Genomic DNA, 27,764 nt, shown 5'->3' with positions numbered 1-27,764 from the left:
TTCTGGTGAGATCCACTGTCTAACCAGACCAAAGACCTGTAAAAAGTTCTGTATGGTGAGCCATAGGGGGAGTCTGCCTAGCTCTGCCCTGCAGGCCATGTTGGAGGTACAAACATGCCTGAGAAAAAAAACATTTTTTGCAGCAATTCGATATTTCGATATTTTTTTGGTCACTTATATTTCTATAATGTCTTACACTGTGTTCCTTCTCATTTTCTAGGAGAGACATCACGACAAATGAAGTACGAGACACTTCGTTGTCTGCCTAAAATGAGAAAACAAGTGTCAAACTTTTTGGTATAGATTATTTTATATAATGTAAAGATTTGTAAAGAAAAAATAACCAGCCTATAGAAGAATCATCTCATTAAATTAAAAACATTCAGGTAATAATATGATTGCCGCAAGTCATGTTCCTGAAAATTGCAGTACGTGCTTCCATAGTATGGTATGAAATAGATGGTTGACCATGTAAGGGTTCATTCAGATGGTTGTATTTGGATCAAGATGGTCCTTGTGTTGACCACTAGGGTGGATCGGAAAAGATCGGATTCCGATCGGCGATCGAGCAAATTTCACGATCACGATTGTTAAAGTCCCTTGTAACAAGTTTCATTACAGGAGAGTGATATTGCAGGGCATGGTATATACACAATGGAGGAAATAAACTAAGCACAATGGGCAGATTTATTATGCCTTGTTTTTAGGTCTCAATTTTTTTGTGTAAATCAGTGCTTTGCCCCCAAAATTGCAACTTTTTACCACTTTGACCATCTCTAGTCCCTTTCCTAGACAGGGGTATGTTGATGGGCAGGCCATGGGCGGGAGGATGAGCCTAATTTTTTCACAATATGCCGATCTTCATAAATTTCCCCCAGTGCACCAGTATTCTGGGAGGCTTTTTAACTCATTGATTTCAATGTGTTATGCGCGTTAAATGGAACCCATTGAAGTCAATGGGATTCTGTTTTGAAGCGCTGATTCTGACACGTGTATACGTGTCAGAGTGAGGGCCGCGTTACATCGTGGGAACGAGCCCTTATACTATAGCTCTGGGTATCAGACCATAGTACCCGTCAAATGTGCATGTCTTCTGCTGGACCTTTATTGTATTGGAGCCTGAGCCCACTGGAGAATCCTCTCTAGTTCTCCATTGCATAGACACTAAAAAGTACTGAACATACATCAGAAACGGTTCTTTATCTACAATTGTTTTTTTTTAATCATGTAGATTGATATTAGTCAATCTCTTTTCACCTCCAGTTCATTGTTGAAGTAGTAACCTTCATCTTTAAAGCAGCCATCAGGCTTCTGTAACGTCTTCAGCCAGTCTTCAGCTTCCTGAATGTATTTCTGATCAATGGGGATCCACTTCTGAGCCACAGTGAAAGCCTTTAATGTCAATGCCGTGATCCTATAAATGATTGGAATACAGGAGTCACTTATTCCATCCCAGTGCAGATTACATATATTACAGAATGATTTACAACCACCTGGATAACAACTACTGAAATAGGTGTTGGAAATGTCTAGATGTCCCTGTGGCGGTCTTGTCAATACGTGGCCCATTTCTTGAAGGAGGTTATAACATGATTTGACAATATCTGCTCTATTTCCTTCCCTTTCTGTTTGGGAGTGATCCAACGCAATTGGTACCTTTTGGCAGAGGCACCCATTATCCAAATACTGGAAGACCCTTACTCTTTTCATAATTTGACAATGGGAACAAAGGGTAGACCACATCTACCACTTGGTAGAATGGGCACATTGTTATCTGATCCAGCTTAGATTCACAAAAATCAGGGAGCATGGACAATGTTGTAGATGACTCTGTCAATTACTCGACTTCCTACTCCTCGTACCTTAATCAAGTACCTGTGCATGATCTTCTCCAGATATCCTCCTCCCCTCTTTTTACATACTAGTCCATTCTCCTACCATCCCTTCTTCTATCCTTGGTTAAAGTTTAGTAATTTTTCCCTGATCTACATGGGCTGGGTTGACTCTCTGTATGGGGATTCGGTGCCCCTCTCCGCTTTCTGAGTGAAAACCAAGCGGACCCCATTATAGTCTATGGAGTCCGCAGGTCTTCACGGATAACCGCTTTTCTAAGCAAATTAGGTTTCCGTTTGGGAAGGGGGGCAAACCTGAACGGAAACCCAAACACAGATGTGAACCTAGCCTCAGATAGTCTCATAGACCATTCCCCCCTTTTTCAGTTGCCGATCCTCTAGACTTTACAAATAATTTGTCTACAGCAACCCTTTTGATTACAACGTTCTTCATGCTCTCCAATGTTTTGTTATATACTTTCGATAAGTCATTGTACATTGGGGAAATTCACTACCACAGTATCTACTATTACTTACTAAGTCTCATTGTATCTAATTGTGCACATACCATAAACTTGGAGAACTTCCTTCTGCAAAAAAGCTGTAGGAGCCGTTTTCAGTTCTATAGGTCAGCTGGTTCTGGTACACTGAAGAGAGTGTAGAATCAGGGAATATTAGTGAATACACCACTCTATAAGTTTATTCTAATGAAATAATTTTTACAAGCATATCTAATGAAATATGCAACGTGTCACCAGGACCAAGTACCAGTGCCCACCATCAGGGCTCCGGGAACGGCAGTTTATTAATAGCATATTAGAATTATCTGCAGGGGCTCACATTGACCTCCCGAGGTGTCCTGCTGAAAAATCAATTTAGGAGGATGAAACGCCTTGAGGTTAATTAATTATATCTACTATGGTCCAACCAACCAAGCTATAGTGTGGGAGTGTGCTCGAGAAACAAGCCACCATGGAATACATGTCTATAGAGGCTTTGTACGTAAAGTATTGGACACTCCTGAACGTTATACTGATGCCGATGCATTTGATTTGATCATTCTGTCTGATGGAGTTTATAACTAACAACTCTAACATGCACACTAGTCCCTTTATGAGGGATAAGCATGGTGGTATAGTGAGCCCCATATGTTTTTAGTAAGTGCTACACAGTTTTCTCCTAAGGTCAAATGACTGAGTCCAGATAATATGCACGAGTTCTAATTTGTGATGGCAGAGACAATATTGCTAGTGCCATACTTTGCAGTGAAATAGTTGATTGTGTTATATACGATTCAACCCTCTGGGAGAATTTTTTTATTAAACCTGTCTCAACTGTTTTGAGATTTGTGGCTGCCATGGATTTCTAATTGAGTTAACTTTTCAAATGCAATGGAAAAATGTCTAATTCTCAACTTCTGGTATGTGTTCTATGTTCTATTGTGTAACTTTCATCTTCCAATCTATGTTCTATGTTCTATTGTGTAACTTTCATCTTCTGATCTATGTTCTATTGTGTAACTTTCACCTTCTGATCTATGTTCTATTGTGTAACTTTCACCTTCTGATCTATGTTCTATTGTGTAACTTTCATCTTCCAATCTATGTTCTATGTTCTATTGTGTAACTTTCATCTTCTGATCTATGTTCTATTGTGTAACTTTCACCTTCTGATCTATGTTCTATTGTGTAACTTTCACCTTCTGATCTATGTTCTATTGTGTAACTTTCACCTTCTGATCTATGTTCTATTGTGTAACTTTCACCTTCTGATCTATGTTCTATTGTGTAACTTTCACCTTCTGATCTATGTTCTATTGTGTAACTTTCATCTTCCAATCTATGTTCTATGTTCTATTGTGTAACTTTCATCTTCTGATCTATGTTCTATTGTGTAACTTTCACCTTCTGATCTATGTTCTATTGTGTAACTTTCACCTTCTGATCTATGTTCTATTGTGTAACTTTCACCTTCTGATCTATGTTCTATTGTGTAACTTTCACCTTCTGATCTATGTTCTATTGTGTAACTTTCACCTTCTGATCTATGTTCTAATGTGTAACTTTCACCTTCTGATCTATGTTCTACTGTGTAACTTTCACCTTCTGATCTATGTTCTATTGTGTAACTTTCACCTTCTGATCTATGTTCTACTGTGTAACTTTCACCTTCTGATCTATGTTCTATTGTGTAACTTTCACCTTCTGATCTATGTTCTACTGTGTAACTTTCACCTTCTGATCTATGTTCTATTGTGTAACTTTCACCTTCTGATCTATGTTCTACTGTGTAACTTTCACCTTCTGATCTATGTTCTATTGTGTAACTTTCACCTTCTGATCTATGTTCTACTGTGTAACTTTCACCTTCTGATCTATGTTCTATTGTGTAACTTTCACCTTCTGATCTATGTTCTACTGTGTAACTTTCACCTTGTGATAGGTGTTCTATGTTCTATCATGTACCTTTCACCTTGTGGTATGTTCTATGTCTTACTGTGTAACTTTCACCTTGCGATATATGTTCTATAGGATAACCCCTTTAGTGAGTATTGGATATCTAGATCATAATAATTATACCGTCTAGCTCTTGGCATTCACTCACTTTTAGTCATCGATTCTGTAAGTTTGTCTTTCAGTTCAGGTGTCAGTTCATTCATATTCTTAAGATATTCCAAGGTATGACCATATCTTAACATCTTTGATGCCTTCTGCTCTCCACATCCCTCAGGTAAATTAATAATATTATCTAGGTTAACAGCAACCGTGGCCATAATATCACCTGGAAAAACAAGTTACAAATAATATATCAAATACAAAGTGTCTTTAAATGGTCTCTAACTTTTGAACAAACTCTGCCTAAGTCGATAGTGAATATATAATAAACGTTCTTTGGTTATCTGCTTATCTGGTACTTCTATTGCTTTATTCTCGGTGCTAAACTGATATTCACTCTGAAATCTCTGCTGAATTTAGATATCAGTTCACAAAGGTGCCATATTATAGATTTATATAGAAATCTATGAAAAAATGTAAGGGGAAGAGCTGTCAGGGAAACTTATCCTCTATTCACAGGACAGTGTTTGATCACTGGAGTCCTGATTGCTGGTTCCCCCCAAGGATCAGGACAACATCCTTGTAAAGATAGTTATCACTGAAGACTACTCACCCTGGATGAAAACGTGCGCACGATCAGAGCCTTTTACTAGTCTCTCTGGGAGAGTGAAGGTGACATGAACCTCCTCTGTGCCTCCTGGAAAGTAACATGAGGGATAATGTATCAGTTAGAGACTATTAATACTTATTAGACACTGACTTAGTTAAAGAAAGACTCAAGGCAATATAGCAAATATAAAGCTTGTATGTCAAATGCTAATTTTTGCACTGGGAATAGGCTATTTGTCAAAGTTACCAACATTTTGTAAAAAGGGGACATTTACGTCCCACCCTCAACCTCTTAAATACACTTTTTTATACATCCGATCCCTTTCAGGATGGGGCAAGCCAAAATTAATGGGATTGCTATGGATTACAGTGAATGACCTGGAGCTTCCTTACAGACCCATGGCTAGCCATGCCACCCCACCCTACACGAAATTGTAGAAGTTATCACCTAGACCTGGAAGACTGATGGGATTGCTGAAGATAACCAAACATTGTACCAAACTATCTCCTTCTGTACCACTGAGATGACTATGTGATTTGCTGTTACATTGATACTAGGAAAATGGGATCGGTGAGGGTCCAAGTGGTCAAAGCCTCATCAATCAAGAAGTGTCACCTATTCGTCAAAGCTTAGTCCAAGTTATTGTAGAACCTAGATCAGTGTTTTCAGGATCTCTGGCTCTTCATTTGTTGCAGAGTTACAATGCCCAGAAGCAGACCATAAGTGGTACATGAGGGGCCAGAGAGCCATGGGTTGAAAACCACTCATCTAGACCAGGAGCTTTGGTCACCATTGCAAGTTGGAGATTGAATCTAGTAGAAAAGGAAACACAATGGGGCAAGATGTTCGAAGCTAAATCCACTAGAATTATGGCTCCATTGGCATAAAAATAATTGGCACGCATGCCTCGCACCACCTTTTGGTGGTTTATCCTGGAGTTTGGCTTAAAATGGAACATTTTTCAATGAAGTATTGGCAAAAGGTAAACCAATAAGTAATTACACCAAATGTTTCATCCTGAATAAGCCACTGTGATAAATTTGGCCCATATTTAGACTGCTCGGTCTAAGTTTACATTTTCTAAATTAGACAAAATTTAGTAAATCTGGCCCAATAAATACAAATTTGTAGATGCAAATATTATAAACAGAATTTTTTACCTGGGTACATCAGGAATGTGTTTATCTTTTCTTCTTCAACTCCCATTGGCTAACAAAAAGAAAAGACAAAAATGAATATCTGAAATTTTTGGGCTACGACTTTTAAGGACATAGCAGGGGACGGGGATATTACTTGAATGCTAGATGTCAGGAGTAGTGATGAGCGAATAGTATTCAAAACTCTAGTTTTGAATACCTCGCTCCATAGGAATGAATGGAAGCAGCCGGCGCTTAACCCCTTGGTGTTCGGCCACTTCCATTCATTCCTATGGGAGCGAGGTATTCAAAACTAGAGTTTCGAATACTATTCGCTCATCTTTAGTCAGGAGGACTGCTTATTGGGGGTATTTGGTTACAGTTAGGGAGCAAAGTGAATGTTTGCACCAAGAGATCAACAACTCTATAACATGGAATGAATGAATACTAAAAAGTGGGCCTTTTATTAAGACGTACCTTTGGCTTCCTAAGTCACAAACACTGGAATATTCCTCAGTATTAAAGAGGACTGTTCATGTCCTCTGACATTTGCGGAGTTATATACCTCTATGAAGCTGAATCCAGCACCCTGCCGGTATGTTGACTGGTTGCAGAGATATCAGTACTGTTACTTTTGGCACCAATATCACTGCACTGTCAAGGGGGCCAGCGTTACAGCAATGGACAGTAGTCAATAACCGAGTACTGATAATGTCTATAGAAAAGAAGGATTCACTGCCAGCATAGAAGGGGCAGACAATGTAACTGGGTGCAGCTACAACGCAGCTATGTTTTCTCGTACCTGTAAAGTCGAAAACATGATGGAGTGTGATGTGAGGAGTTTGGTAGTTTTTGGAATGACCATATCATTGGATATTAAAGAGAAGGTCTTTATGCTAAATCCTACGGGGTATTACTGCCATCTAACCACAGATAGCTTACCTTGACCACAATGGTTTTCTCCACCCGATCCTCCCTCTCAGTGGTTCCTATCAGTGTGGTGTCCTCAGTACATTCCCCTTTCAACTCTATTGAACCACTCTGAACTTGTACCTTTATAGTCTCTGAAAAGTGAATACATACTGTGAATATATATTAAATTTTCATTCTTATTACAGTACATAAGGCTATATATACATCAAGCAAGAATTTTTACAATTGAGGTATAGCTAAAGGTTCATGGTACCTGCTACAAAAGCTCAGCTTAGGTTCCCTTCTGCAAACTATCCTCACAGCCATCTCCCATGTCCTATCTGTACATACTCTATCTGAGCCCTGTCAGGAGGACTTACTCACAATATGTCTTTGTGCGCTCAAGCTTCACATCATTCCCATCCCCTCTTGGTCCTGCCCCTCACATAGTCATCATGCCCATTTTGTACCACAGCCTCCCAAACCGAATCCCTCACAGACTCCGTGCTGCGGACCAACTGCAATTTTTTGACCATTAGAAAGATAATTTTCTCCTTTCTGACAGTGGAAGGGTGAGTATCATACATCTTCTCCCTCCAACACCCCAGAGGCAAAAATTTACAATGCAGAGATGGTTTTTGAACCCTAGTGTGTTGAGCGTGACCCTTAACTTCTGAGCATGGCAACCTACCCAATTTTTACAATATTCTAAGGGGCTACCTCCTGATTTTGGCCGCAGCAGCCATTTCTCTACTGTGTATGCAGGCTCCTCATGCCAGACGATGTTGAGGATAAAGGATCAGGCATGCTGAAAGCAATATGCAGCCCGGGCAGTCTGTCAATTATGTTTTTGCATCTCATTTTTGGTATTTATATGCAATTTTCGATGCAGTCTTTGGATGCAAGAAAATAAATTGATAGGAAGTTGGAAATTGAGGCAATGCAAAAGCTGCATTAAAATGGCATGTGAGGTTCCAGCCTATGGCAGGACAGCTATTAAGCTTAAATGGATTACTTGGTTTTATTGCGGTCACATCCCAGGTGAAGCTTTGTGCATGGTGATCACAGACACATCTGGTCTGCACCTTGTTCTTGACTGCTGCAAGGTCTTCTGAATCCGGTAAGGCCACGGAAATCTGTTGTCATTAGAATAGAAATAACTTAGATACATGAAAGATTACAGCTCCAGATTTTTTTTTAACCTATAACCTAAAAACCAAAAATACAAAAAAGCAGCAAGCGGCTCCCATTCACATCAATAGAAGCCGGTTTTGGCAGCGGATTTTGAAGCGGATTCCACGTCAAAATCCGCTGTGCCAAAAAAACTCATATTGCATTGTATATTCATTGCCATATTTGCAGTTCTTTTTGTTAAAAGTTGTAAATCTGTTTGCAGATTGCATGTATTACATTTCCCTGCAAGCTGCTGGATTGTGTTCTGAGGAAATTCCCCCATGGGGCTCAGATAGGATCAAATTAAATAAATCCAACTCAAATCACATCAAATGTTAAGGAATGTTGAGGGCCAGAGCAGCGACAGCAAATGACATGACAGGGTCTAGCTCCTGGAATTGCAAATGGACAGAATTGAGCATCTTGCAGTGTATGTGCTGAACACAAAGGGAGCATTCACATTCATGCGGCGCCGCTTCTGGCACGATAACTCGTGTAAGAATCAGCGCTGCAAAACAGAATCCCATTGAGATCAATGGGTTCCGTTTTATGCGCGGAACACACTGAACTCAATGGGATTCTGTTTTGCAGCGCTGATTCTTACGTGAGTTATCGTGCCAGAAGTGGCGCCGTGTGAATGCCCACAAACAGCACAATTTTTTTCATTACATCAGTAAAAGGTGCCATTAAATATTTTAAGTGAAATTGGAAAGTGGATTCTCTTACCAAAAGACATCCTTTCACATGGCTGAAGATAAGGGCTTGTATAGTAAATATCTCCGCCTGTACCACAGAGTAGGGAGCGATCATGTCAATAAAGTAAGGTTGGAATGTGGTGAGCTCAACGTTGCTGACACTGGCAAAACCGGTCTTGCCCAAGCAGAAGCCATCAGTCACCCACTTAGTGATACTGTGTGGTGTATTCAGATTCAGTACAGTGTGCCCCTCCGCTCTGTAACACAAATATCATGCTGTGATAGAAGTAGTGGATAGATAGAACTGTATTTAGTATTAACCCTTACATGCCATGTTTCTTTCGGTTTTTTTTTAATTTTCACTCTCTACCTTCCAAAAGCCATGATTTTTTTTAGCACCTCTCAGGTGCTTTTTCAATCTTAGATCATTCTAAACTTGAAAAAGCACCTGAGAGGTGCAAAGAGATTGTCGCTGCAGTTTTTCATATCTGCATGAAGTGGAATAAAGCCTGAAAAGTTTTAATGATGCCTTGGGTGAGTGACCCCATAATTTCTATTTTTGCTGTGAACTTCTGTGCGATTTATCTGGGAGTGAGCATCACCCAAATTAGGATTGGTTACATCCGACCACATGGTATATACATTTTTTTCTTCCTGACATCCCTGCCGCTATATAGCGTTTTTTGCAGTGCCGCCTCTACTGTCTCTGAGTGTTTTGTATTGACATTATTATTTACTTACGGGATGTGAACTAGCTCAAATATCCATCTTTCTGGAAAGTCTTTCCTTGTGAAATACGCTTTAATTGCTTTATCTGTTTCAAGAAAATGTAACAATGCCTTAAAATAAATCCAAGTAAGACTTAAAATTACAAAATCGCAATATGTATAGAATATGACAAGAAATAAGGTGCAGAGTGGAAAAGTATGCCCAGAATGTATATACAGTATGACTCAAAAGTGCCTGTGTCTTTAAATATTACTTATAGTGATTTCAGTCTGTTCTCCATACACAAGCAGGTACATGTACAATCAAGTCTATGGAGAAGGAGAGGAAGTAAAGGAGATGGAGTTATTAGGCCATCTACAGTCCTTTTTGTCTGATGAAGGACAGAAAGTCATTTTTGATATCCCAGTTGTGTTGTGAAAGAAAACAGTCTCTCTATAGTGAAGATGTCTCTCTGATTTTAGGAGTTCTTCTACCCCCCTTCCCTTTCCATAGACTGCTATTGTACAGATTGATCAATAACAGAAAGAATCAAATCACTTCTGTCCATTGTCCTGATCCTATGATGGGTTGTTCCATTACAGATACAGGATAAAGGATACATGTCAAATAGCTAAGGTGTTTGAACACTGAGACCCCCAGTGATCAGGAAAGTAAGGACCTAAAGTGTCCCTGCATTCTTCCTGTGAATGAGATGCAAGTGCACTTGAGTGGCCAGTGTTCCATTCACTTCTATGGGACTGCGGGGGCTGCAATCTTGGGCAGCCTCATAGAAGTGAATGGAGAGTCAGTCAGGTACTGGCAATCCTTTTACAGGAAGGCACCATTAAGGAACAGTTTTTTTTTTGTTTTTTTTTTTGCACAGACACAAAGTCGACTCTGTGTCCGTCCAAAAAAAAAACCTGTTTCCCCGCAGAGAGCCTGCACACGGACTCCGGTGGTTTCTTTAAAACTCAGCACTGGCAAGTCATCCCCTACCCCGTTTCTCCGGGGATTAGGATGGAAACCCCTGGGTGGACAGCAAACGCTAGTGTGAACACCCCCTAAATGGGCTGAGCCATTATACAAATGTACTGCACTGTGCTTGGTACATACTGAAGAGGCTGCAGCAAATGGACTACTGAACGCATTGGCAAGCGGTGTGCAGTGAAAGCACACGGACCCCATAGACTATAATGGGGTCCATGTGCTTTCGGCGCGGTGTCCGCACGGAACATGCGGACAGAAAAGTACTTCACAATCTACTTTCCTCTCCACATGACTGCGCGGAAAGCACACGGACCCCATTATAGTCTATGGGGTCCATGTGCCAATGCGTTCCGTAGTCCGTTCGAGGGGTCCCCATGCAGATTCCCCGAACAGATTACCAAGCACAGATGTGAACCAGGCCTAAGACCCCATTGGTGTATGTTTGCTACATTTTACAACATATAAAGTACTTCTTGATTTCCAAAATGGACAAATAATGTGATGTAAAAAGAAACCTAAAGATATCAAATAAATACAACTTCCATATCCTAAATAACCCGAGATAAACCGATTTGTAAAGTACCTTTATCCTCTTTTTTTTTCTCTTTTACTCCACTACGGGCACCCAACCTTGGCTCATCTTTTACACAAGTCACTGGTTTTTTCATTTCAGTGTTTGTAAAGGCAATGATGTTGGTGCCCTATAAAAAGCAAAGTTTCTAATATTAGAGTCTTGGAAATACTCGCATGTTGTATACAAAAATATCACAATTCTATTCATCTATGATGGAAATAATGCAGGTAGAACTGTCATCTTAGTGTCATATGAACGAGAAGAACCTCAGCTTTAATGTAATACAACTATTCTGGGTGCTAGATAGGGAAAGGAGGAGTAAGGGGCATAATGTGGCCAAGATTTCACACAAAGGAGCCAGAATCTGTTAATACAGTATTACAGTATGTATCAATACCACGAATGATTCCAAGAAATCAAAAGTTGCTCAAAAGTTTAGTTTAAGAGGATGTCCAGAGCCTACTGGGCATATGGAGGCACTACGTAGTGTGCAGCAATGTCTCACTGTGCCCAATATCAGATTGGGGAGTACAGAAGGGCTGAACAACCTGTTTAATAACCTAGGGAGTTTTAGAACATTAGACAATGTCTTTGATGGTTTCTGGGGGTGGCACAGTCAGCTCAGTAAGGGTATGATCACACGGCGGAAAGTGGATTCCGTGTGTGAACTTACCGCATGGCTAGCCGCAACGAATTGCAGTACACCGGCATCCCGTCTCGGCATACCGTTTTGGATTAGGCCCAAATAGGGAGGGAGTCTCGCGCCGCAAAATCTGTTACCAAAAAGCTCCGTGTGAACTAGCCGTAAAGCTTCAAAGATGTTTCCAGAAGAGGAATGACACCACCTGTCTATACAGGTTGTACAAATGTAGCCATTAATATCAGATCTCTTGTAAGATAGATTTTACCTTACCGCAAACATCATGGCTGCATCAACAATTGGATTAAACCAATTAACTAGAGCCGTCTCATTCTCTGGGCAATGGGGCTTTTCCCATTCCTCATCCATCAGCATGAAAGGCATATGTACACTGGTAAACATGAAGTTTGACAATTCATCGGTCTGCAAAAAAGAACACAACGGCAATTGGAATGTATTATATCATCATTTCCTCAGTACATGTTGCGTATTACATAATGATCTATGCATACAGTATATTGTGTGTTCCAGCACTGGATATTCCACCAGGATCAACATGCATATGCCTAGCGTAACCTTCCAGGAAAGGGCAAGTTCAGTGCTGCAATATACGGGTAGGTGTGTATGTTTATCTTAGGACATATGAGTGTATATATAATGACGGTATTAGATTAATAGTACGTGTTTATTTGCATAAGGGGTTTGTCAATGTGATTTTATTAATAGGAGGGTTCTAAAGACTGAGACATTTTAAGACCCCGACACTGATCCTGGTTTCAAAGTTCTAGTAAACTCTTCAATTTCACATTAAAATAAGTATCAAATAAATGGGGCACAAATGTCTGGGGGGGGGGGGGGGTGTCAATGCATTCAAACACTAAGAGATCACGAGGATAGGGGTCTGTAAGGGGCCCTAAATGGTCCCAAGTGGTGGATGGATAGGGTAGTTACTACTCTATTGACTTCTAAGGGGCCACCATTGTTCACCATTGCAGAAACCTCAAGTGTATAAAGCTGTGTCTGAGCATGGACCCCATTGTACTATTCACATGGGACACTTAGAGACACTTGCACTCAATTATACACTCACCGGCCACTTTATTAGGTACACCATGTTAGTAACGGGTTGGACCCCCTTTTGCCTTCAGAACTGCCTCAATTCTTCGTGGCATAGATTCAACAAGGTGCTGGAAGCATTCCTCAGAGATTTTGGTCCATATTGACATGATGGCATCACACAGTTGCCGCAGATTTGTCGGCTGCACATCCATGATGCGAATCTCCCGTTCCACCACATCCCAAAGATTGGATTGAGATCTGGTGTCTGTGGAGGCCATTGGAGTACAGTGAACTCATTGTCATGTTCAAGAAACCAGTCTGAGATGATTCCAGCTTTATGACATGGCGCATTATCCTGCTGAAAGTAGCCATCAGATGTTGGGTACATTGTGGTCATAAAGGGATGGACATGGTCAGCAACAATACTCAGGTAGGCTTTGGCGTTGCAACGATGCTCAATTGGTACCAAGGGGCCCAAAGAGTGCCAAGAAAATATTCCCCACACCATGACACCACCACCACCAGCCTGAACCGTTACCGATACAAGGCAGGATGGATCCATGCTTTCATGTTGTTGACGCCAAATTCTGACCCTACCATCCGAATGTCGCAGCAGAAATCGAGACTCATCAGACCAGGCAACGTTTTTCCAATCTTCAATTGTCCAATTTCGATGAGCTTGTGCAAATTGTAGCCTCAGTTTCCTGTTCTTAGCTGAAAGGAGTGGCACCCGGTGTGGTCTTCTGCTGCTGTAGCCCATCTGCCTCAAAGTTCGACGTACTGTGCGGCGTTCAGAGATGCTCTTCTGGCTACCTTGGTTGTAACGGGTGGCTATTTGAGTCACTGTTGCCTTTCTATCAGCTGGAACCAGTCTGGCCATTCTCCTCTGACCTCTGGCATCAACAACGCATTTCCGCCCACAGAACTGCCGCTCACTGGATGTTTTTTCTTTTTCGGACCATTCTCTGTAAACCCTAGAGATGGTTGTGCGTGAAAATCCCAGTAGATCAGCAGTTTCTGAAATACTCAGACCAGCCCTTCTGGCACCAACAACCATGCCACGTTCAAAGGCACTCAAATCACCTTTCTTCCCCATACTGATGCTCGGTTTGAACTGCAGGAGATTGTCTTGACCATGTCTACATGCCTAAATGCACTGAGTTGCCGCCATGTGATTGGCTGATTAGAAATTAAGTGTTAACGAGCAGTTGGACAGGTGTACCTAATAAAGTGGCCGGTGAGTGTACGATCCCAGCAGTCGGACCCCAGCAATAAGGGTGCATTCACACTGAGTAAACGCTAGCTTATTTTGTAGAGTAAAATTACACTTGTAAATTTTGCTATCCCATTGACTTCAATGATATTTTTTTACAAGTGTAAAAATACGCCAGTAAAAAATACGCCTGTAAAAAATACGCCTGTAAAAATACGCCTGTAAAATGTCATTGAAGTCAATGGGATAGCAAAATTTACAAGTGTAATTTTACTCTACAAAATAAGCTAGCGTTTACTCAGTGTGAATGCACCCTAAGACACATCCCCTATCCTGTAAATAGGTAATACGTGTCATCAGTTGTTAACGCGGGAAGAGTCTGTCATGACATGGATCACATTTATCAATGTCTTTGCACCAGTTTTCTAGGGCAAATACATAAAAAAATAGAGCACAGTCAAAATATTGGACAATTTTATCTTCCTGAGAACTGGAATCCAAAAAAAGTTAATGTGAACAATAAAATATACAGAAAACTTACAAATTCTTCTAGCAGAGACATGCCATGAGGGCTTTGAAGTGACTGTCCTTTATCCAAAGAGCGTATAGAGCACACCGATCCAGCTCTTGCTGAGACGTCCAGATTGACACTTGCCCCGGGATGGACCTGATCTTCTGAGAACTTGAGTTGCATCTGTATTATATAAGATGAGACCAGTAAAGATCACAATCACACTTGCGTAGAGAACCCTTTGGATACTTTTAATGCCCCCAGAACTCCCAAAGGACCCAATTAAGGTTTATAGGGTGCGTCAGGATTTTCTGGTAATTGTATGTGATCATATATAGCTGCCATGTCATCAATATAAATCAAAGTCATGATGGTGCTGAACTGGCCCACTAGAGCACCAGAGGATCCTTCAGTGGGTCCAGGTTCTCAATGATGATCCAGCAGAAGACATCCAAGCTTGAAGGCTTCTATGGTTTATTTCCTAGTGGATGTTGGAGAGTAAATTCCTGGTGGGGCCAAGGAACCTCAATGTGACACCGAGCCTCATATATTCTTTTTAACCTTTTCTGACATTGTATGTACATAATACAGTATATATGGACATTATGTATGTAGGTAAAATATACTATTTATTTCAATGTATACATTTTTTTTACAAATTTTTATATCTATTATCAATGCTGTGATCAATTAAAGAAGGAACCAGTGTGGTTTGACAAGTGTAAGAATAGTCATTTCTATTATAGTATGTTAACTATCTGTTAATAGGCGCTGCTCCACTGATTCCAGCACAGTTGGAATGTTCTCTCTATCCCCCACCACTCCTGAGTAACAAGCGCAGTTAGTTTTGGTGCCTGATGTGCTATTTACATTCTGTAATGTCAGAAGGGCGGTGTCAGGCCAGGGGCGTGACTCAGAGCTCCAATCAGAGACAGCCAGTGTCAGAGCTCAGAATCACACCCCTTGTCTGCTCCTGCCTGACACCGCCCCCTGTACACAGAGACTAAATACAGTAGTATATCAGGTACCAAAAACTTAAGCCTGGACAACCCCTTCAAATATGTCTCTGCTTTTTAGGTGGGCATTAATGGCATAGTAATCATATTGCACTACTAAAGATTGTCAGGTCCTGATATAAAGTAACCACAGAAAAAACAGGTGCTCTGGAAGGCATGGCCACACCCCAGACGTACCAAGCACCTCCGTGGCATAGGAGAAAAAGTTTATTTTCTCACACTTTGGCACTCCACTAGACTAAGAATTGTAGCCATCACAGCGTATATACTCGAGTATAAGCCGACCCGAATATAAGCCGAGGTCCCTAATTTTACCACAAAAAAAGTGGGAAAACTTATTGACTCAAGTATAAGCCGAGGGGGGGAAATGCAGCAGCTACTGGAAAATTTCAAAAATTAAAATGGGCGGAGTTTTTGGGTGCAGTAGGTGCTGGGAAAGGGGAGGGGGTGTTTTGGTTGTCTGTCTTCCCCTTCCCTGAGCTTGAGGACTGTGTTTTTTCCCCCACTTGGAGTTCAGCCTGGCTGAATATAGGGGATCTGCAGTGCTCCTATTAACCCTTCCCAACAGAACAGGAGCACTGCAGATCCCCTATATTCAGTGGACCGGGCACTGTCAGACACAGGGATACCTAATGTGTATGTGTGTCACAGTCATTTTCTACGTTTGTGTCTATTCTAGGGAAAGGAATGATTTAGAACTTTTAATTTTAAATTTTTTTTTAAAGCTTCGTTTTTTCCCACTATTTTATGGGAGATTCTATACATTGATATTGCTGCTGGTCATAGACCTCCCCCCCCCTAAAAAATTTATTTTATTTTTTTGCTGACTCGAGTATAAACCGAGAGGGGCTTTTTCAGCACAAAAACTGTGCTGAAAAGTTCGGCTTATACTCGAGTATATACGGTAAATGGTTAGGTGAGATTTTGCTAGACTCCCTTTATTTTAGAAAACCACATCAATTGTTTTCCAGTACCTTTTCCTTGACACATAACGGACTTCTGTACATTGCTAAATTTGCGACTGTCTCTCCAGTTGGCAGTACTATGAAAACGATCAGCATCGCAATAGGGTACATCTCTGTTCCTACATGAAAACTTATAGGAAATGAACCATGTATATCTAAAAGAAAAAAGAAAAGATGGTGATAAGTGACTTAGGAGATCATAGACAGACTGCTCCCTACCTATGAAAATCAATGCAGTTTACATGCTACGCTAGGACAGATCTGCAGAGTTTTCCACCTACATTACTTGTATCAATGTAAAGGGCACCCACAAACCCCTGATCCCTATTATATTAGTACTTCTAGAATCTTGCCAAATTTATTTATTTACTTTTTAAGGGCCCGTTCCCACGATGTAATGCGGCGCTCATTCTGACACGTAAACACGTGTCAGAGTCAGCGCTTCCAAACAGAATCCCATTGACATCAATGGGTTCCGTTTAATGCGCATAACACATTGAAATCAATGGATTAAAAAGCCTCCCATTGATTTCCATGCATAGCGCGTGTAAGACGGCACCCATTGAAGTCAATGGGATTCTGTTTTGAAGCGCTGACTCTGACATGTGTTTACGTGTCAGAGTGAGCGCCTCGTTACATCATGTGAATGGGCCCTAAAGAGGCAGCAGAAGATTTTGGCAAAATCAATGAACTTTTTTAAATTTTACATACTTACTTGGGTTGTTTAATTGATCTTTAATGTCTACTGTGTGTTCTTTATACAATGAGAATCCAGTTTTAGTTCGTAGCTGGAAAAAAAGGAGACAGAGTCAAACGTATAAAATCGGAAACCAAAAACATTGGTCGGTTCCAATATATGTAGTTATGTCAATAACAAAGCTAGAGCTGTAGTATATAGTACTGCTACCATATACTGCATAGATGAGCAATTACCACCACGCAGTGCACTATTGACTGGCGTCTATACTATCTCCACCAGCTAAATGGGTGTGCAACCTGTACTAAGCCGGTCCTGAGAACATGACAATAAGCCTGAAATTACATATCAATACCACTGTCGTATTTGAGGACACAGCTATTATATCTTGCATGTATGTGTCTTATTTCATGACAATGTATTTACCTAAAGAAAAGGTTCCATAGATCACCATGAATGAAGTACTTACCAAGTAGACAAAGTGGAGATGATCGGTATCGGCGCCAATAGCGTTCCGGTTGATGTCATATCTCACAGTCACCTTCTCCTCTGTATCACATTCTGGTTCAGTTGATTGTGTTATAAGAGTAATTTGGCTTTTACTCCGAGTATAAGAGGGTGTAAGCCTGGCAATGGCGGAAGTAGCGTCGTCATAATCATCATGGTCACCCTGGTCATCATCATTTTCAAGTGACAAAGTTGCCTGAGGAAAATAGTGTGTAAAAGAGATAATCAAAAAATATCCAAAAAATCCATCTATCTTCTCTCCAAGAGAACCTTCCCAATTTACTGCAAGAAATAAGGGGTCAATCTTTTGGTTGAGAGACAATGGGGTTATTACTAATGGAAAGATGTAAGCAGAAAATATCCTAAGTTTTTGTTACCTTATGTCAAGGTCACCAAAAGTTTGACAAGACTTGGTGTTTGACTTATGATATACTTGACCCATGATGTGTCCTGATGTGACCCATTACCTGTCCAACCACTGCTTGGTGATCGCTGTTGGCACGTGGCCTTTCTCTTACTGTCCTTTACCTATATATGCCATATACCTCAAGCTTGAGGGATGCTCTTCTATATGTGCTATTCTCAGGGGTGAACCTACCCCTTTCGCCGCCCGAGGCGAACTAGAGAAAGCCGTCTCCCCCCCTGAGGAGGGGGCGGAGCGGAGGGGGCGTGGTGGAGCGAAGGGGCGTGGCCTCCCCAAACCACCGCTTGGTGCTAACCCAGTCCAGGACAGCTTGTCCTGGACTGGCTTAGGTATGCAAAAATGCCACCCTCCCTGGGGCCCTGGCATAGCGCCGCCTGAAGCGATCGCTTCAGGTCGCCTCATGGGTGGTGCGGCGCTGGCTATTCTTGGATATTCACCCACCATATCTATCTATCTATCTATCTATCTATCTATCTATCTATCTGTTGTCTTCTTTCACTAAAGTATCCAACTTACCTTCAAAGACATATGTGTGTCCCACGTTGAGGTGTTGAGAACAAAGTGAGCGAGCCCATTCTCATCCGTCACCTGCTTTTCATATGGATGTCCCGAAGTTAGGTCATATTCTACCACATGTAGATATATGTCTTTATTACCCATGGGCTGTTTTTTCTCATCAACCAATTTGACCTACGAATAAGGAACGGAAACAAGTAAACCAAACCTTCTTATAGATTTTAAAGTTTGCCCCTTATTGACTCAAGTTCTGATTTTTAGGGATTGGAAGACTTCATTTACACGGCCCAGACATGAAATATGTTCCAATCTGTAAGAAAACCCTCCATTTGTCTACAGATAGTCTAGATATGATCTATGGTCCACCAACAATCTTCTCTTCACCACTCCCTTATCCACCCAACAAGGATAAGGCCTGACCTAGGTCTCCAGAAACCAGTTGACTACTTTCTGCAATTTCTCCTTACCGTGGTATGGAATGGTAGACCTTTCTGATATAAGTGGACTTCCTCGAGAAAGGTAATTTTTTTATGCAAGTCAAGGTAAACTTTAGCTGAAGCCTTTTCAGTACGACCTAAAAGAGAGAACAGATAGTCCACGCTTTATGTTACATGTTACACCTAACTTTCGATTCCTCTGCAGTTCCTATGGATGTCTACTCCATGGTCATGCGACAGTTGCACCACTAAAGGTGAAGAGTAGCCTCAAAGAAACGGTGAAAAGAAAACCAATGGATCTGGTTGTATTAGAAATTCTTACCTGTCTGACTCTCTGTCAGCTTGGCTTTAACTTCTAAATACTGATTATGTTCTGTTTTTGAGAACTTAAACAATCCAAGACTGATATCTTTCGATAAGCATTTTCCGCTGTCGGGCTACAAAACAAATGAGGTTCAGAGATATAATGGAAAACTTAATATTTGTAGAACAATTTGAGCTTAAACCAGTTTCCCATGGTTCTGGGACCAGGATTTTCCCCCATAGTATTGGCATTGTATGATGGTACTTGATGTCTATGATCTAGAAGTACACCCAGGTCCTTCTCAACAAATGTCTCCAACATTTTTGTGCCCCTAGAGCCTGAATTGGTAAAAAAAACATCCAAGAGTGCCCACAATCTCTGCACCCCTGTGGACCCATAACTTTAATGCAGGTCGATAATCTCACGGTAAATACATTTTGTCATCCTGTAAATATTTGCATATTGAAAATATAAGAACGTGTTACCGTCATCTCCTTCATTTTTATACAGTTGTCTCCTTCATCTTCTTCACTACCGATATCTACTCGACTGTCCCATCCTCCTCTATAGTGATATTGTCTAGCACAGACAGAAAGATCAACTGATCCATAGACTGATGTTCCATGAGTGTAACTGGAAAAGTAAGACAAATAATACAACTGGTGATGTCACTGTGTTGCAGGCAGGACTGAAGGCACACATCTTCATGGGGAAAAAGGTGTTCAGGTGACCCTGACCTATCTAATAGTGTTACTGCTAGGGTTGAGCCGATCTTGAGATTTCAGGATCGTTTTTAAAATCCGATTTCCGATCATTTTACATCCGAACCCGATCCCAATTCCGATCCTAATGTAAGTCAATGGGATTTTTTAATGATCGAAAATCGGATTTTAAAAATGATCCTATTCACTACACAGCATGGAGTCCAAAAATTGAATGCTTAAATTTTTGGACTCCATGTTGTGTAGTGATTAAAAAATCTGCTGGCTACTTAGTCCCCCCTGTTGTCCACTTACCTGCACACAGAACTGCTGCCGCTCCACGTTGTTCTCGCTTGTCTTCTATCTAATTCACATGCCTGCAGAGCACCCAGAACTGCTGCCCAGAGTGTGGGCAGGTACAGGGCGGGGAGACGTGAGTGCATCACTCATGTCTCCCCTCCCAGTAGCCGCCCACACTCTTTTAAGCCACAAGCCCCCACCTTCTCCCAGCATCTGTAACACTACCCTGGGAGGCGAGGGCACGTACGGCACTCTGCAGTCATGTGAATTAGACAGAAGAGGAGCGAGAACAATGGGGAGCGGCAGCGGTTCTGTGCAGGTAAGTTGAGCAATCGGTATCGGAATTCCGTTTCAAGATCTTTTTTAGGCAGGATCGGAACCCGATCGTGATCATGAAATTTACTCGATCTTTTCCGATCCCGATCACTCAACCCTAGTTACTGCTAAACTTTTCTGCCTTTGCGCTCCGCTTGCCATTTATGTCCAGGTCTGCCAGAAAACTGGTGCGTGTTACCACAAATCTAAGCCAGTCACTTACTAACGTAGATCTGCGTCCAGGCACTAGAATTACTAAGGGCCTGGGTGGGGCCTGGTGGGGAATGAATTAAGACTGACGTAAAAATTGCCAGTCTTGATAAATGCTGCCCTTTTTGTCTTGTGTTATTGATCTGATGGGGTGGTTTACGAAGTTGGGAGAGAAAGGTTACCAGCAGGGTTCCTTATATAAGTAGACTAGTAATATTTACGATCTATAACATTAGTTGATCTGTAGCTAACAGATTATTCTGCCACTCTAAGACGTTGGACTCCAATTTTTATGACCCAGTTTGAGCCTTTACTTGAATATTACCATAGCTAGAACCTGCTATTAGGTGTGAGCTATAGCAGCGATATAGTAACTCTAATATACAACACACTTAACCCTACCTGCCGCAAATTTCCATGTGAAGTGACTTGTCGTTCAGGACAAGATTGGCTGGTGTGTTGATCTTTACCTCAAACCTCTTTAGCTCTGGATCGAAAAAAAAAAAGTTCCAAATAAGGATTGTTCTTGTTAACAAATACATGAAATTCTCCAACAGCATAAACAAGGGAATACAACTAACACCAGGTTCACACTAGCGTTTGAGTCTTGGTATGAGACTCCGTCCCCCATTCCGCTTAAGATAGGTGGAGAGAAGAGTCTTCAGCGAACACTTGGTGGACCCCATAGTGTTTTTTGGCAGGAGGCCGGTGTAGCCCTTGGCTGCTTGGTAGCTTTTGGTCCAGTGGCCTTGGGAATGTCGGGAGCCCATTCTCTTTTGAGATGGGTTACCAAGCAGATGCATCTTTTACACGTTTTGTTTAGTGGCACTTCCCAATTTTTTGTGCACTGGGTTGATGGCCTTCAACAAAAAATGGTTCCAAATAATCTCTGACTTATCGGGAACCCATAGACTTTACCTCAATTCATCTTCAATTGTATGTGGATGTATTTATAGTAGAGGTTTTCTTTCTGAAGGATTCTATACCGGTGAGGATGGACTCAAGTGTATACCATATTAAGAAACTATTCTCCCCCAGATACAAGGCATTTACAAGAGAAATATGTCATATTATGGTGCTGTATGGAGCACCTTATGGCAACAAATTAAGTGCCTAAAGCTACAAAGTACAGAGATGAAGGGTGTCCAGTGTCACCATTCAGTCTTCTGTAGAGATGAGAGAGTACTATTCGATCCCACCATAGGTATTTGTGTAAGCGGCTGAACACCAAGGGGTTAAACGCATCGAATATTCGATGCGCTTAACCCCTTGGTGTTGGGCCGCTTACATGAATACCTATGGCGGGGGGGGGGGTATTCGATCAAATAGTACTCGTTCATCTCTAGTCTTCTGTATATAACTCTAATGAATATTTGAGACTCGATGCTCGATTAAGTTTACTGGAATAATTTCTTTGATATTCGTCATAAGATGATACATGTAATATCTTTTCTCCATTATTGCCATTCACAACTTACCATATTCCTTAACTTTAATTTGTTTTTTACATAACCTGGGTAAGCTAATTTGATATTCTCCAAGAGGTAACTCATCTGCCAGATGAAATTCCATCTCTGCAAACCCGTTCTTAGTAGGCACATCCCGCCACTGCATTATGTGGTTTCCATTTGGGTCCTATTGAATAAAAGGTTAAATACAATTGGAACCTCTCACTGTCATCCACAAAGTTCTTCATAGAGTGGCACCATCTTATCTTTCCTGCCTCATCTCTATCTACCAACTTACCATGCTTTCCATTCATATGCCAGAAGGACCAAGGATAACTAACCCAATGAATAAATAACCAACTCTTCTTTATTAAAGTCCAATAAATACACAACGCGTTTCCAGCTTGTAAATGCCCTTTCTCAAGTGCAATGAACTGGTTCTGTCGGTCTAGATCAATCATCCATCCCGACAGAACCAGTTCATTGCACTCGAGAAAGGGCATTTACAAGCTGGAAATGCGTTGTGTATTGAAAATCTGTTTTTATATCCCAACCACTTTTCAAAGGAATCTGTATAGGATGGCCTAAGTCAGAATGTCTAAATGTTCTTAAGCTAAGACTAAGTAGAAACAGATTTCACCAAAATTCCCATGTTCCCTTGCAGTGGAGCAACTATGGCTGTATAAGTCTCCACACACCTGAGAAGGTGGTCTCTCCCTAAGGATGGACGTTATCCCCATAATCAAAATTCCCTAATAATCCTATAAAAAGCCCAGTGTGAGCATCCTATAGGGACATGGGTAAACACATTACCTGTAGTGAACCTATGGAGAAGCCAAATATGATTGCTTGTGTACTCGTGTTCTACAATTAGTATACAGTACATATAAGTCTGTACAGTAAGTGGTTGTGTCGTACTTACGATTATCTCAACCAAAGAAAACTGAAAAGGAAAAAGGAAATAATTAACATATTGAATTTCAATTCCTTATTCAGGAGAAGGTTGTATATGTCGCTATATTAGATTGTAAGCTCTTAGGAGAAGGCTGCTATCTTAGACTGTAAGGAGCGGGTGGTGGGTTATATTACTAAATGGTTTTTATGTATAACATAGTAATAATCCTAAACTTACCGTTTTATCGTTAGAATGGTAATAACGGTCCATGGAGATCAACTGAAACTTCACTGAAAAGTAATAACGGAAGTCAGAAAAACATCAATAAACTCCTGAGATTTATCAGGTTTGATACTTTAACATTATCCTATAGGGCAGTGCCCCCTACAAGTGCTCGGGACTATCTTGACCCAGAATCATTAGGAATGTATTGGTCACATGACCATGTTCCAGCTCAAAATGAACAGGTAGGAGCAGCAATACCAGGAACAGCCACTACACAATGTATGGCGCTGTGCTTGGTAAGTAGTGAAGAGGTCACAACAATCAATAGCACAGTCCTGAAGAATTCCATTAAGGATGGCCAGTCCTCTCTCCTGACATGTCCGAAAGTAGTGCCAAATGGGGCTACCATTCATCTTGTTAAAGGGATGTGTCCCAATATAGTATGGCAATACTGGCAGCACTGACGTAACATAGAGTGTGTTATTGTTAAATGAAAGAGTCCAAAGTTAACCACAACTTACTGCAGTTGCCAAGCAGATCAAAAAGTTCATGGATCATTGCTAAATTACATTTTGCAACATTGACTAAAAAGTTCCAAATTCCATTGAAAGCGAGGTCAGTCCAGGGGTAACATTAGGGAGCTGAGTGGCCAGTGGAGACAATTTTTGGAAGACCCACAAACAAAAAGCTGCCATCCTGACATAGACAAGTAAGTCCTATAATCTCACAGGGAGTGGATGGTGAGTTGACCAGGAGAGTTTTTAGAATTCTGCACCGGTTGCCATTGAGGAATTTGTCAAAGGAACTTTGGAATTTGTCAATGTGGCTACTTCAAAGGGTTTGTGAGACTCTAGACTCATACCCAGAGATGAGTCTAGAGTCACCCAACCCCTTAGAACTAGCCACATTGACAAATTCCAAAATTCCTTTGAAAAATGTCTCAATAAAAGGTGAGGTGGCAGCGTATGTGTGTAGCTCACATGGTGGAACCAGTGGTTAACCCAATGTAAAGCACAATACTAGTGTAATGGATGGCATTAAAGCAAACCCCATCTACACACTACATTGAAAACACTTTATCCTGTGGCTTTTGATCTTACAAGGTGCCGACTATGGCTGTAGGTCCGGACACAATTTTCAGTCTTTGCAATGGTTGAAAGCCAGACCGGCCACCAGGAAATCTGTTTCCATTTTTTTCTACATCCTGATCCAAGGTTGGGTATCCATTAATGACTTGGTGCAGTGGACCCATCCCAAAAAGTTTTAGTCTAAGACACGTTCCTATACTTGTTATTTTTCTGTATTCTTGGATTTTGATTAAATTCTATGTCATTATGATTTTTGGACAAATTACTCATGCAGTTATGACAATAACATTTTCCAAAAAATGTATAGTGAGCCATATATATTGGCCCTTACCTGTATCTCCGGGTTTGTAGGTGAATTTATCTGGATGGATAATGCAGAGATCCTGGCTGACAAGGACAACGTTCTTCTTCTGATCCACATTGATGTGATCTCCATGTATAGTCAGATGAAGTGACCCTTTGGCATAAGCTTCCTTTATGACCGGGACCTAAGGGGAAATGAAATTCAATGTTTTTGTTATTATGTCTCAGTCCTTTGAGGTTATGAAAACATTATCTTGGATCGCAAAAACAGTGCCTCATCTGCTTATAGGTTGGGTCTGGTATTGCAGCTCAGTTTCGGAAAGAGTCCCATGAAGAATACTATACAAGGTTTGGGCTCCCATATTAAATACCATACATGTTGTTTTAACTTTATTTAGTAAAATTTTATACATCATACCCTATAGAGGTATACTCACCTGCACGGGATAACACTCTGTATGGTCATGAGGATGAGTATGGTCGTGAGTATGAGTATGGTCATCAGTATGAGTTTGGTCATCAGTATGAGCTTGGTCATGAGTATGAGTTTGGTCATCAGTATGGGTTTGGTCATGAGTATGAGTATGGTCTATTTTATGTTCGGCTATAGTATGAACTTCATCATTTATCGTCAGCTCTAATTTTAATTCAGCTGTCCCCTTCAGACCATAGACGCTCACGCAGGCTTTCTCCTTGCCCCCTTGGACTAAGGTGTAAGGGATGGCATTCAAATAATAGCTGTAAGGATAGAAAACCACAAATATTAACTATAAGTCATTAATACATTGCAGAAATCAGACGTCAGAATCCTGAACAACTGGATTTAGTAATAAGTAAATTGTATCAATCAATATCTTACGGCTCGGTTGCAGATGTAAGAGATGGGCTAAAGATTGCCAGGCAGGCGGGCACCAGGAGCAGCCACATGTTGGACCACACGTTACCTCCACTCCGCCTGGAACATGTTTCCTCTTTTTAACAGTGAGAGACAAAGGAGGAGCCAAAATTTTCTCCTATGTCTAACAAGCTGGTCTGAGATGTCATTAAACTGCGGGGGCATCTTGGCTACAATCCAGAATTTCATAACTTCTTATCTGTTATGGTGTTTGTGTAGATGAACAAGGGCCAGTGTACACAGTTATGTACTTTGAGAGATTGAGAAATGAGTGAACATTGTCATAATGAATAGGGATTTTACTAATTTTCTGAACCTAAAAGTTTTCGCCAGCTCTTTAAGACCTGACTCCACCATCAGGGTTCTGGGAACTGCAGTTTTGACTGCATATATCTAGACATTGGGGCATTGTTTCTCCTCCAGTAGATTCATGCAATCCTGCTGATGAACTTGTTATATCCTCAAGAGAAACACATTGAGTTCCTTCTCTAAAACAGATAGTTATATTAGTCTAGGCTTCATTAGGCTGTGTTTTGTCTTCCCAGAGCGAGTGTTGCTTGCTACCTCCGTGTTGGCAACCATGTCCTCTGGGCTTTGGAGTGAGGGAGTCATCTGATTCCATAACAGGGTTGAATAACTATCTGTTGGTGCTTCTCTATGGGAACCTCAGTAAATCCTTTTTTCCCCCATGACTCTTGGTGTATGATGCCTTCGCTCAGTTATCTATTGAAGTTACGGTATACTTATTAGAGATGAGCGAACAGTAAAATATTCGATATTCGTTTCGAATAGCCCCTCAATATTCGACTATTCGAACGAATATCGAACCCTATTATAGTCTACGGAGAAAAATGTTTCGTTTCAGGGGATCCCACTCTTCAACTCAGGAGAGTCACCAAGTCCACTATGACACCCCAGAAAATGATGCCAACACCCTGGAATGCAACTGGGACAGCAGGGGAAGCATGTCTGGGGGCATCTAACATGCCCAAGTCACTGTATTACATCAGGATCCCTGTCAGCTTGTGAAATGCGTGAGCTGACTTTTTCCCATAGGAATGCATTGACCAGCGTTGATTGACCGAATGCCATACAGAGTACATCATTCGGCCAATCAACGCTGGTTCTGCTGGAGGCTCGTCTGGGAGGAGGCGGAGTCTAAGATCAGATCAGAATGGAGACTGCTGTGGACCGATCTTAGACTCCGCCTTCTCCGGCAGAACCAGCATTGATTGGCCGAATGCTGTACACTGTATGGCATTCGGCCAATCAACGCTGGTCAATGCATTCCTATGGGAAAAAGTCAGCTCCCGCATAACGCAAGCTGACAGGGATCCTGACCAGATAGAGCCCCAAAGAGCTGTTTCAGTAACGTTCCCACCTAAATAAAGGTAATCCCTAGCTAACCCTGCCTGTACATCTATCCCTGTCTCACAGTCACATAGTTCACAGTCTTATATGACCCGGATATTAAATCCACTATTCGTATAAATTGGAGGTCACCTGATTTCGGCAGCCAATTACTTTTTCCATTTTTTTTTCGATACCTATGTTGTCGTAGTTCCTGTTCCACTTCCCCTGCGCAGTTATTGGTGCAAAAAAAACGCCAGGGAAGGTGGGAGGGGATACGAATTTTTAGTGCGTTTGCCACATGGTATTTGATTGAAATCGAATACCTCGAACGGCCTGATATTCAATCAAATATCAATTCGATCGAACGCCGTTCGCTCATCTCTATTTATGTAGATTATATAACCTCTGTGTGGTAAATTAGCCCACGCCATTATTTTACATTTAGGATGCCCTCTTGGTTTTAATAGAACCAAATCAAAGTTTTGTTTTGATGTATTTTTGCACTAGGAACCTTGTTCTTCTGAGACTTCCTAAACGTTTTAGGATTAACCAGATGAAAA

The 27,764-nt window shown here is 41.2% G+C and overlaps 1 protein-coding gene across 1 annotated transcript in view; it reads right to left on the bottom strand.

Moving 5' to 3' along the window:
* Nucleotides 1–25,050, bottom strand: part of LOC142183586 (pregnancy zone protein-like) — a 33,426-nt gene extending 8,376 nt beyond the window's left edge. Inside the window, exons 1-25 of the mRNA XM_075258719.1 lie at nt 24,985–25,050; nt 23,578–23,630; nt 23,368–23,388; nt 22,476–22,632; nt 21,400–21,484; nt 19,957–20,104; nt 19,490–19,604; nt 19,198–19,304; nt 18,731–18,904; nt 17,753–17,986; nt 17,302–17,374; nt 16,596–16,741; nt 14,636–14,788; nt 12,096–12,245; nt 11,192–11,309; nt 9,655–9,727; nt 8,945–9,170; nt 8,061–8,181; nt 7,076–7,197; nt 6,158–6,206; nt 5,001–5,084; nt 4,437–4,613; nt 2,401–2,479; nt 1,258–1,414; nt 197–265 (exon numbers count right to left, since the gene is read on the bottom strand). Of these exons, the coding sequence (XP_075114820.1) occupies nt 197–265; nt 1,258–1,414; nt 2,401–2,479; nt 4,437–4,613; nt 5,001–5,084; nt 6,158–6,206; nt 7,076–7,197; nt 8,061–8,181; nt 8,945–9,170; nt 9,655–9,727; nt 11,192–11,309; nt 12,096–12,245; nt 14,636–14,788; nt 16,596–16,741; nt 17,302–17,374; nt 17,753–17,986; nt 18,731–18,904; nt 19,198–19,304; nt 19,490–19,604; nt 19,957–20,104; nt 21,400–21,484; nt 22,476–22,632; nt 23,368–23,388; nt 23,578–23,610 (2,871 nt within the window). The 5' untranslated portion in view covers nt 23,611–23,630; nt 24,985–25,050. The remainder of the gene's footprint in view (nt 1–196; nt 266–1,257; nt 1,415–2,400; nt 2,480–4,436; nt 4,614–5,000; nt 5,085–6,157; nt 6,207–7,075; nt 7,198–8,060; nt 8,182–8,944; nt 9,171–9,654; nt 9,728–11,191; nt 11,310–12,095; nt 12,246–14,635; nt 14,789–16,595; nt 16,742–17,301; nt 17,375–17,752; nt 17,987–18,730; nt 18,905–19,197; nt 19,305–19,489; nt 19,605–19,956; nt 20,105–21,399; nt 21,485–22,475; nt 22,633–23,367; nt 23,389–23,577; nt 23,631–24,984) is intronic.
* Between the last annotated feature and the right edge of the window lie 2,714 nt (nt 25,051–27,764).

The sequence above is a fragment of the Leptodactylus fuscus genome, chromosome 10, assembly GCF_031893055.1.
Source record: "Leptodactylus fuscus isolate aLepFus1 chromosome 10, aLepFus1.hap2, whole genome shotgun sequence".
Classification (NCBI taxonomy): domain Eukaryota; kingdom Metazoa; phylum Chordata; class Amphibia; order Anura; family Leptodactylidae; genus Leptodactylus; species Leptodactylus fuscus.
The sequence above is the reverse complement of the archived record's forward strand: the minus strand, read 5'-3'. Positions and strand labels throughout refer to the sequence as shown.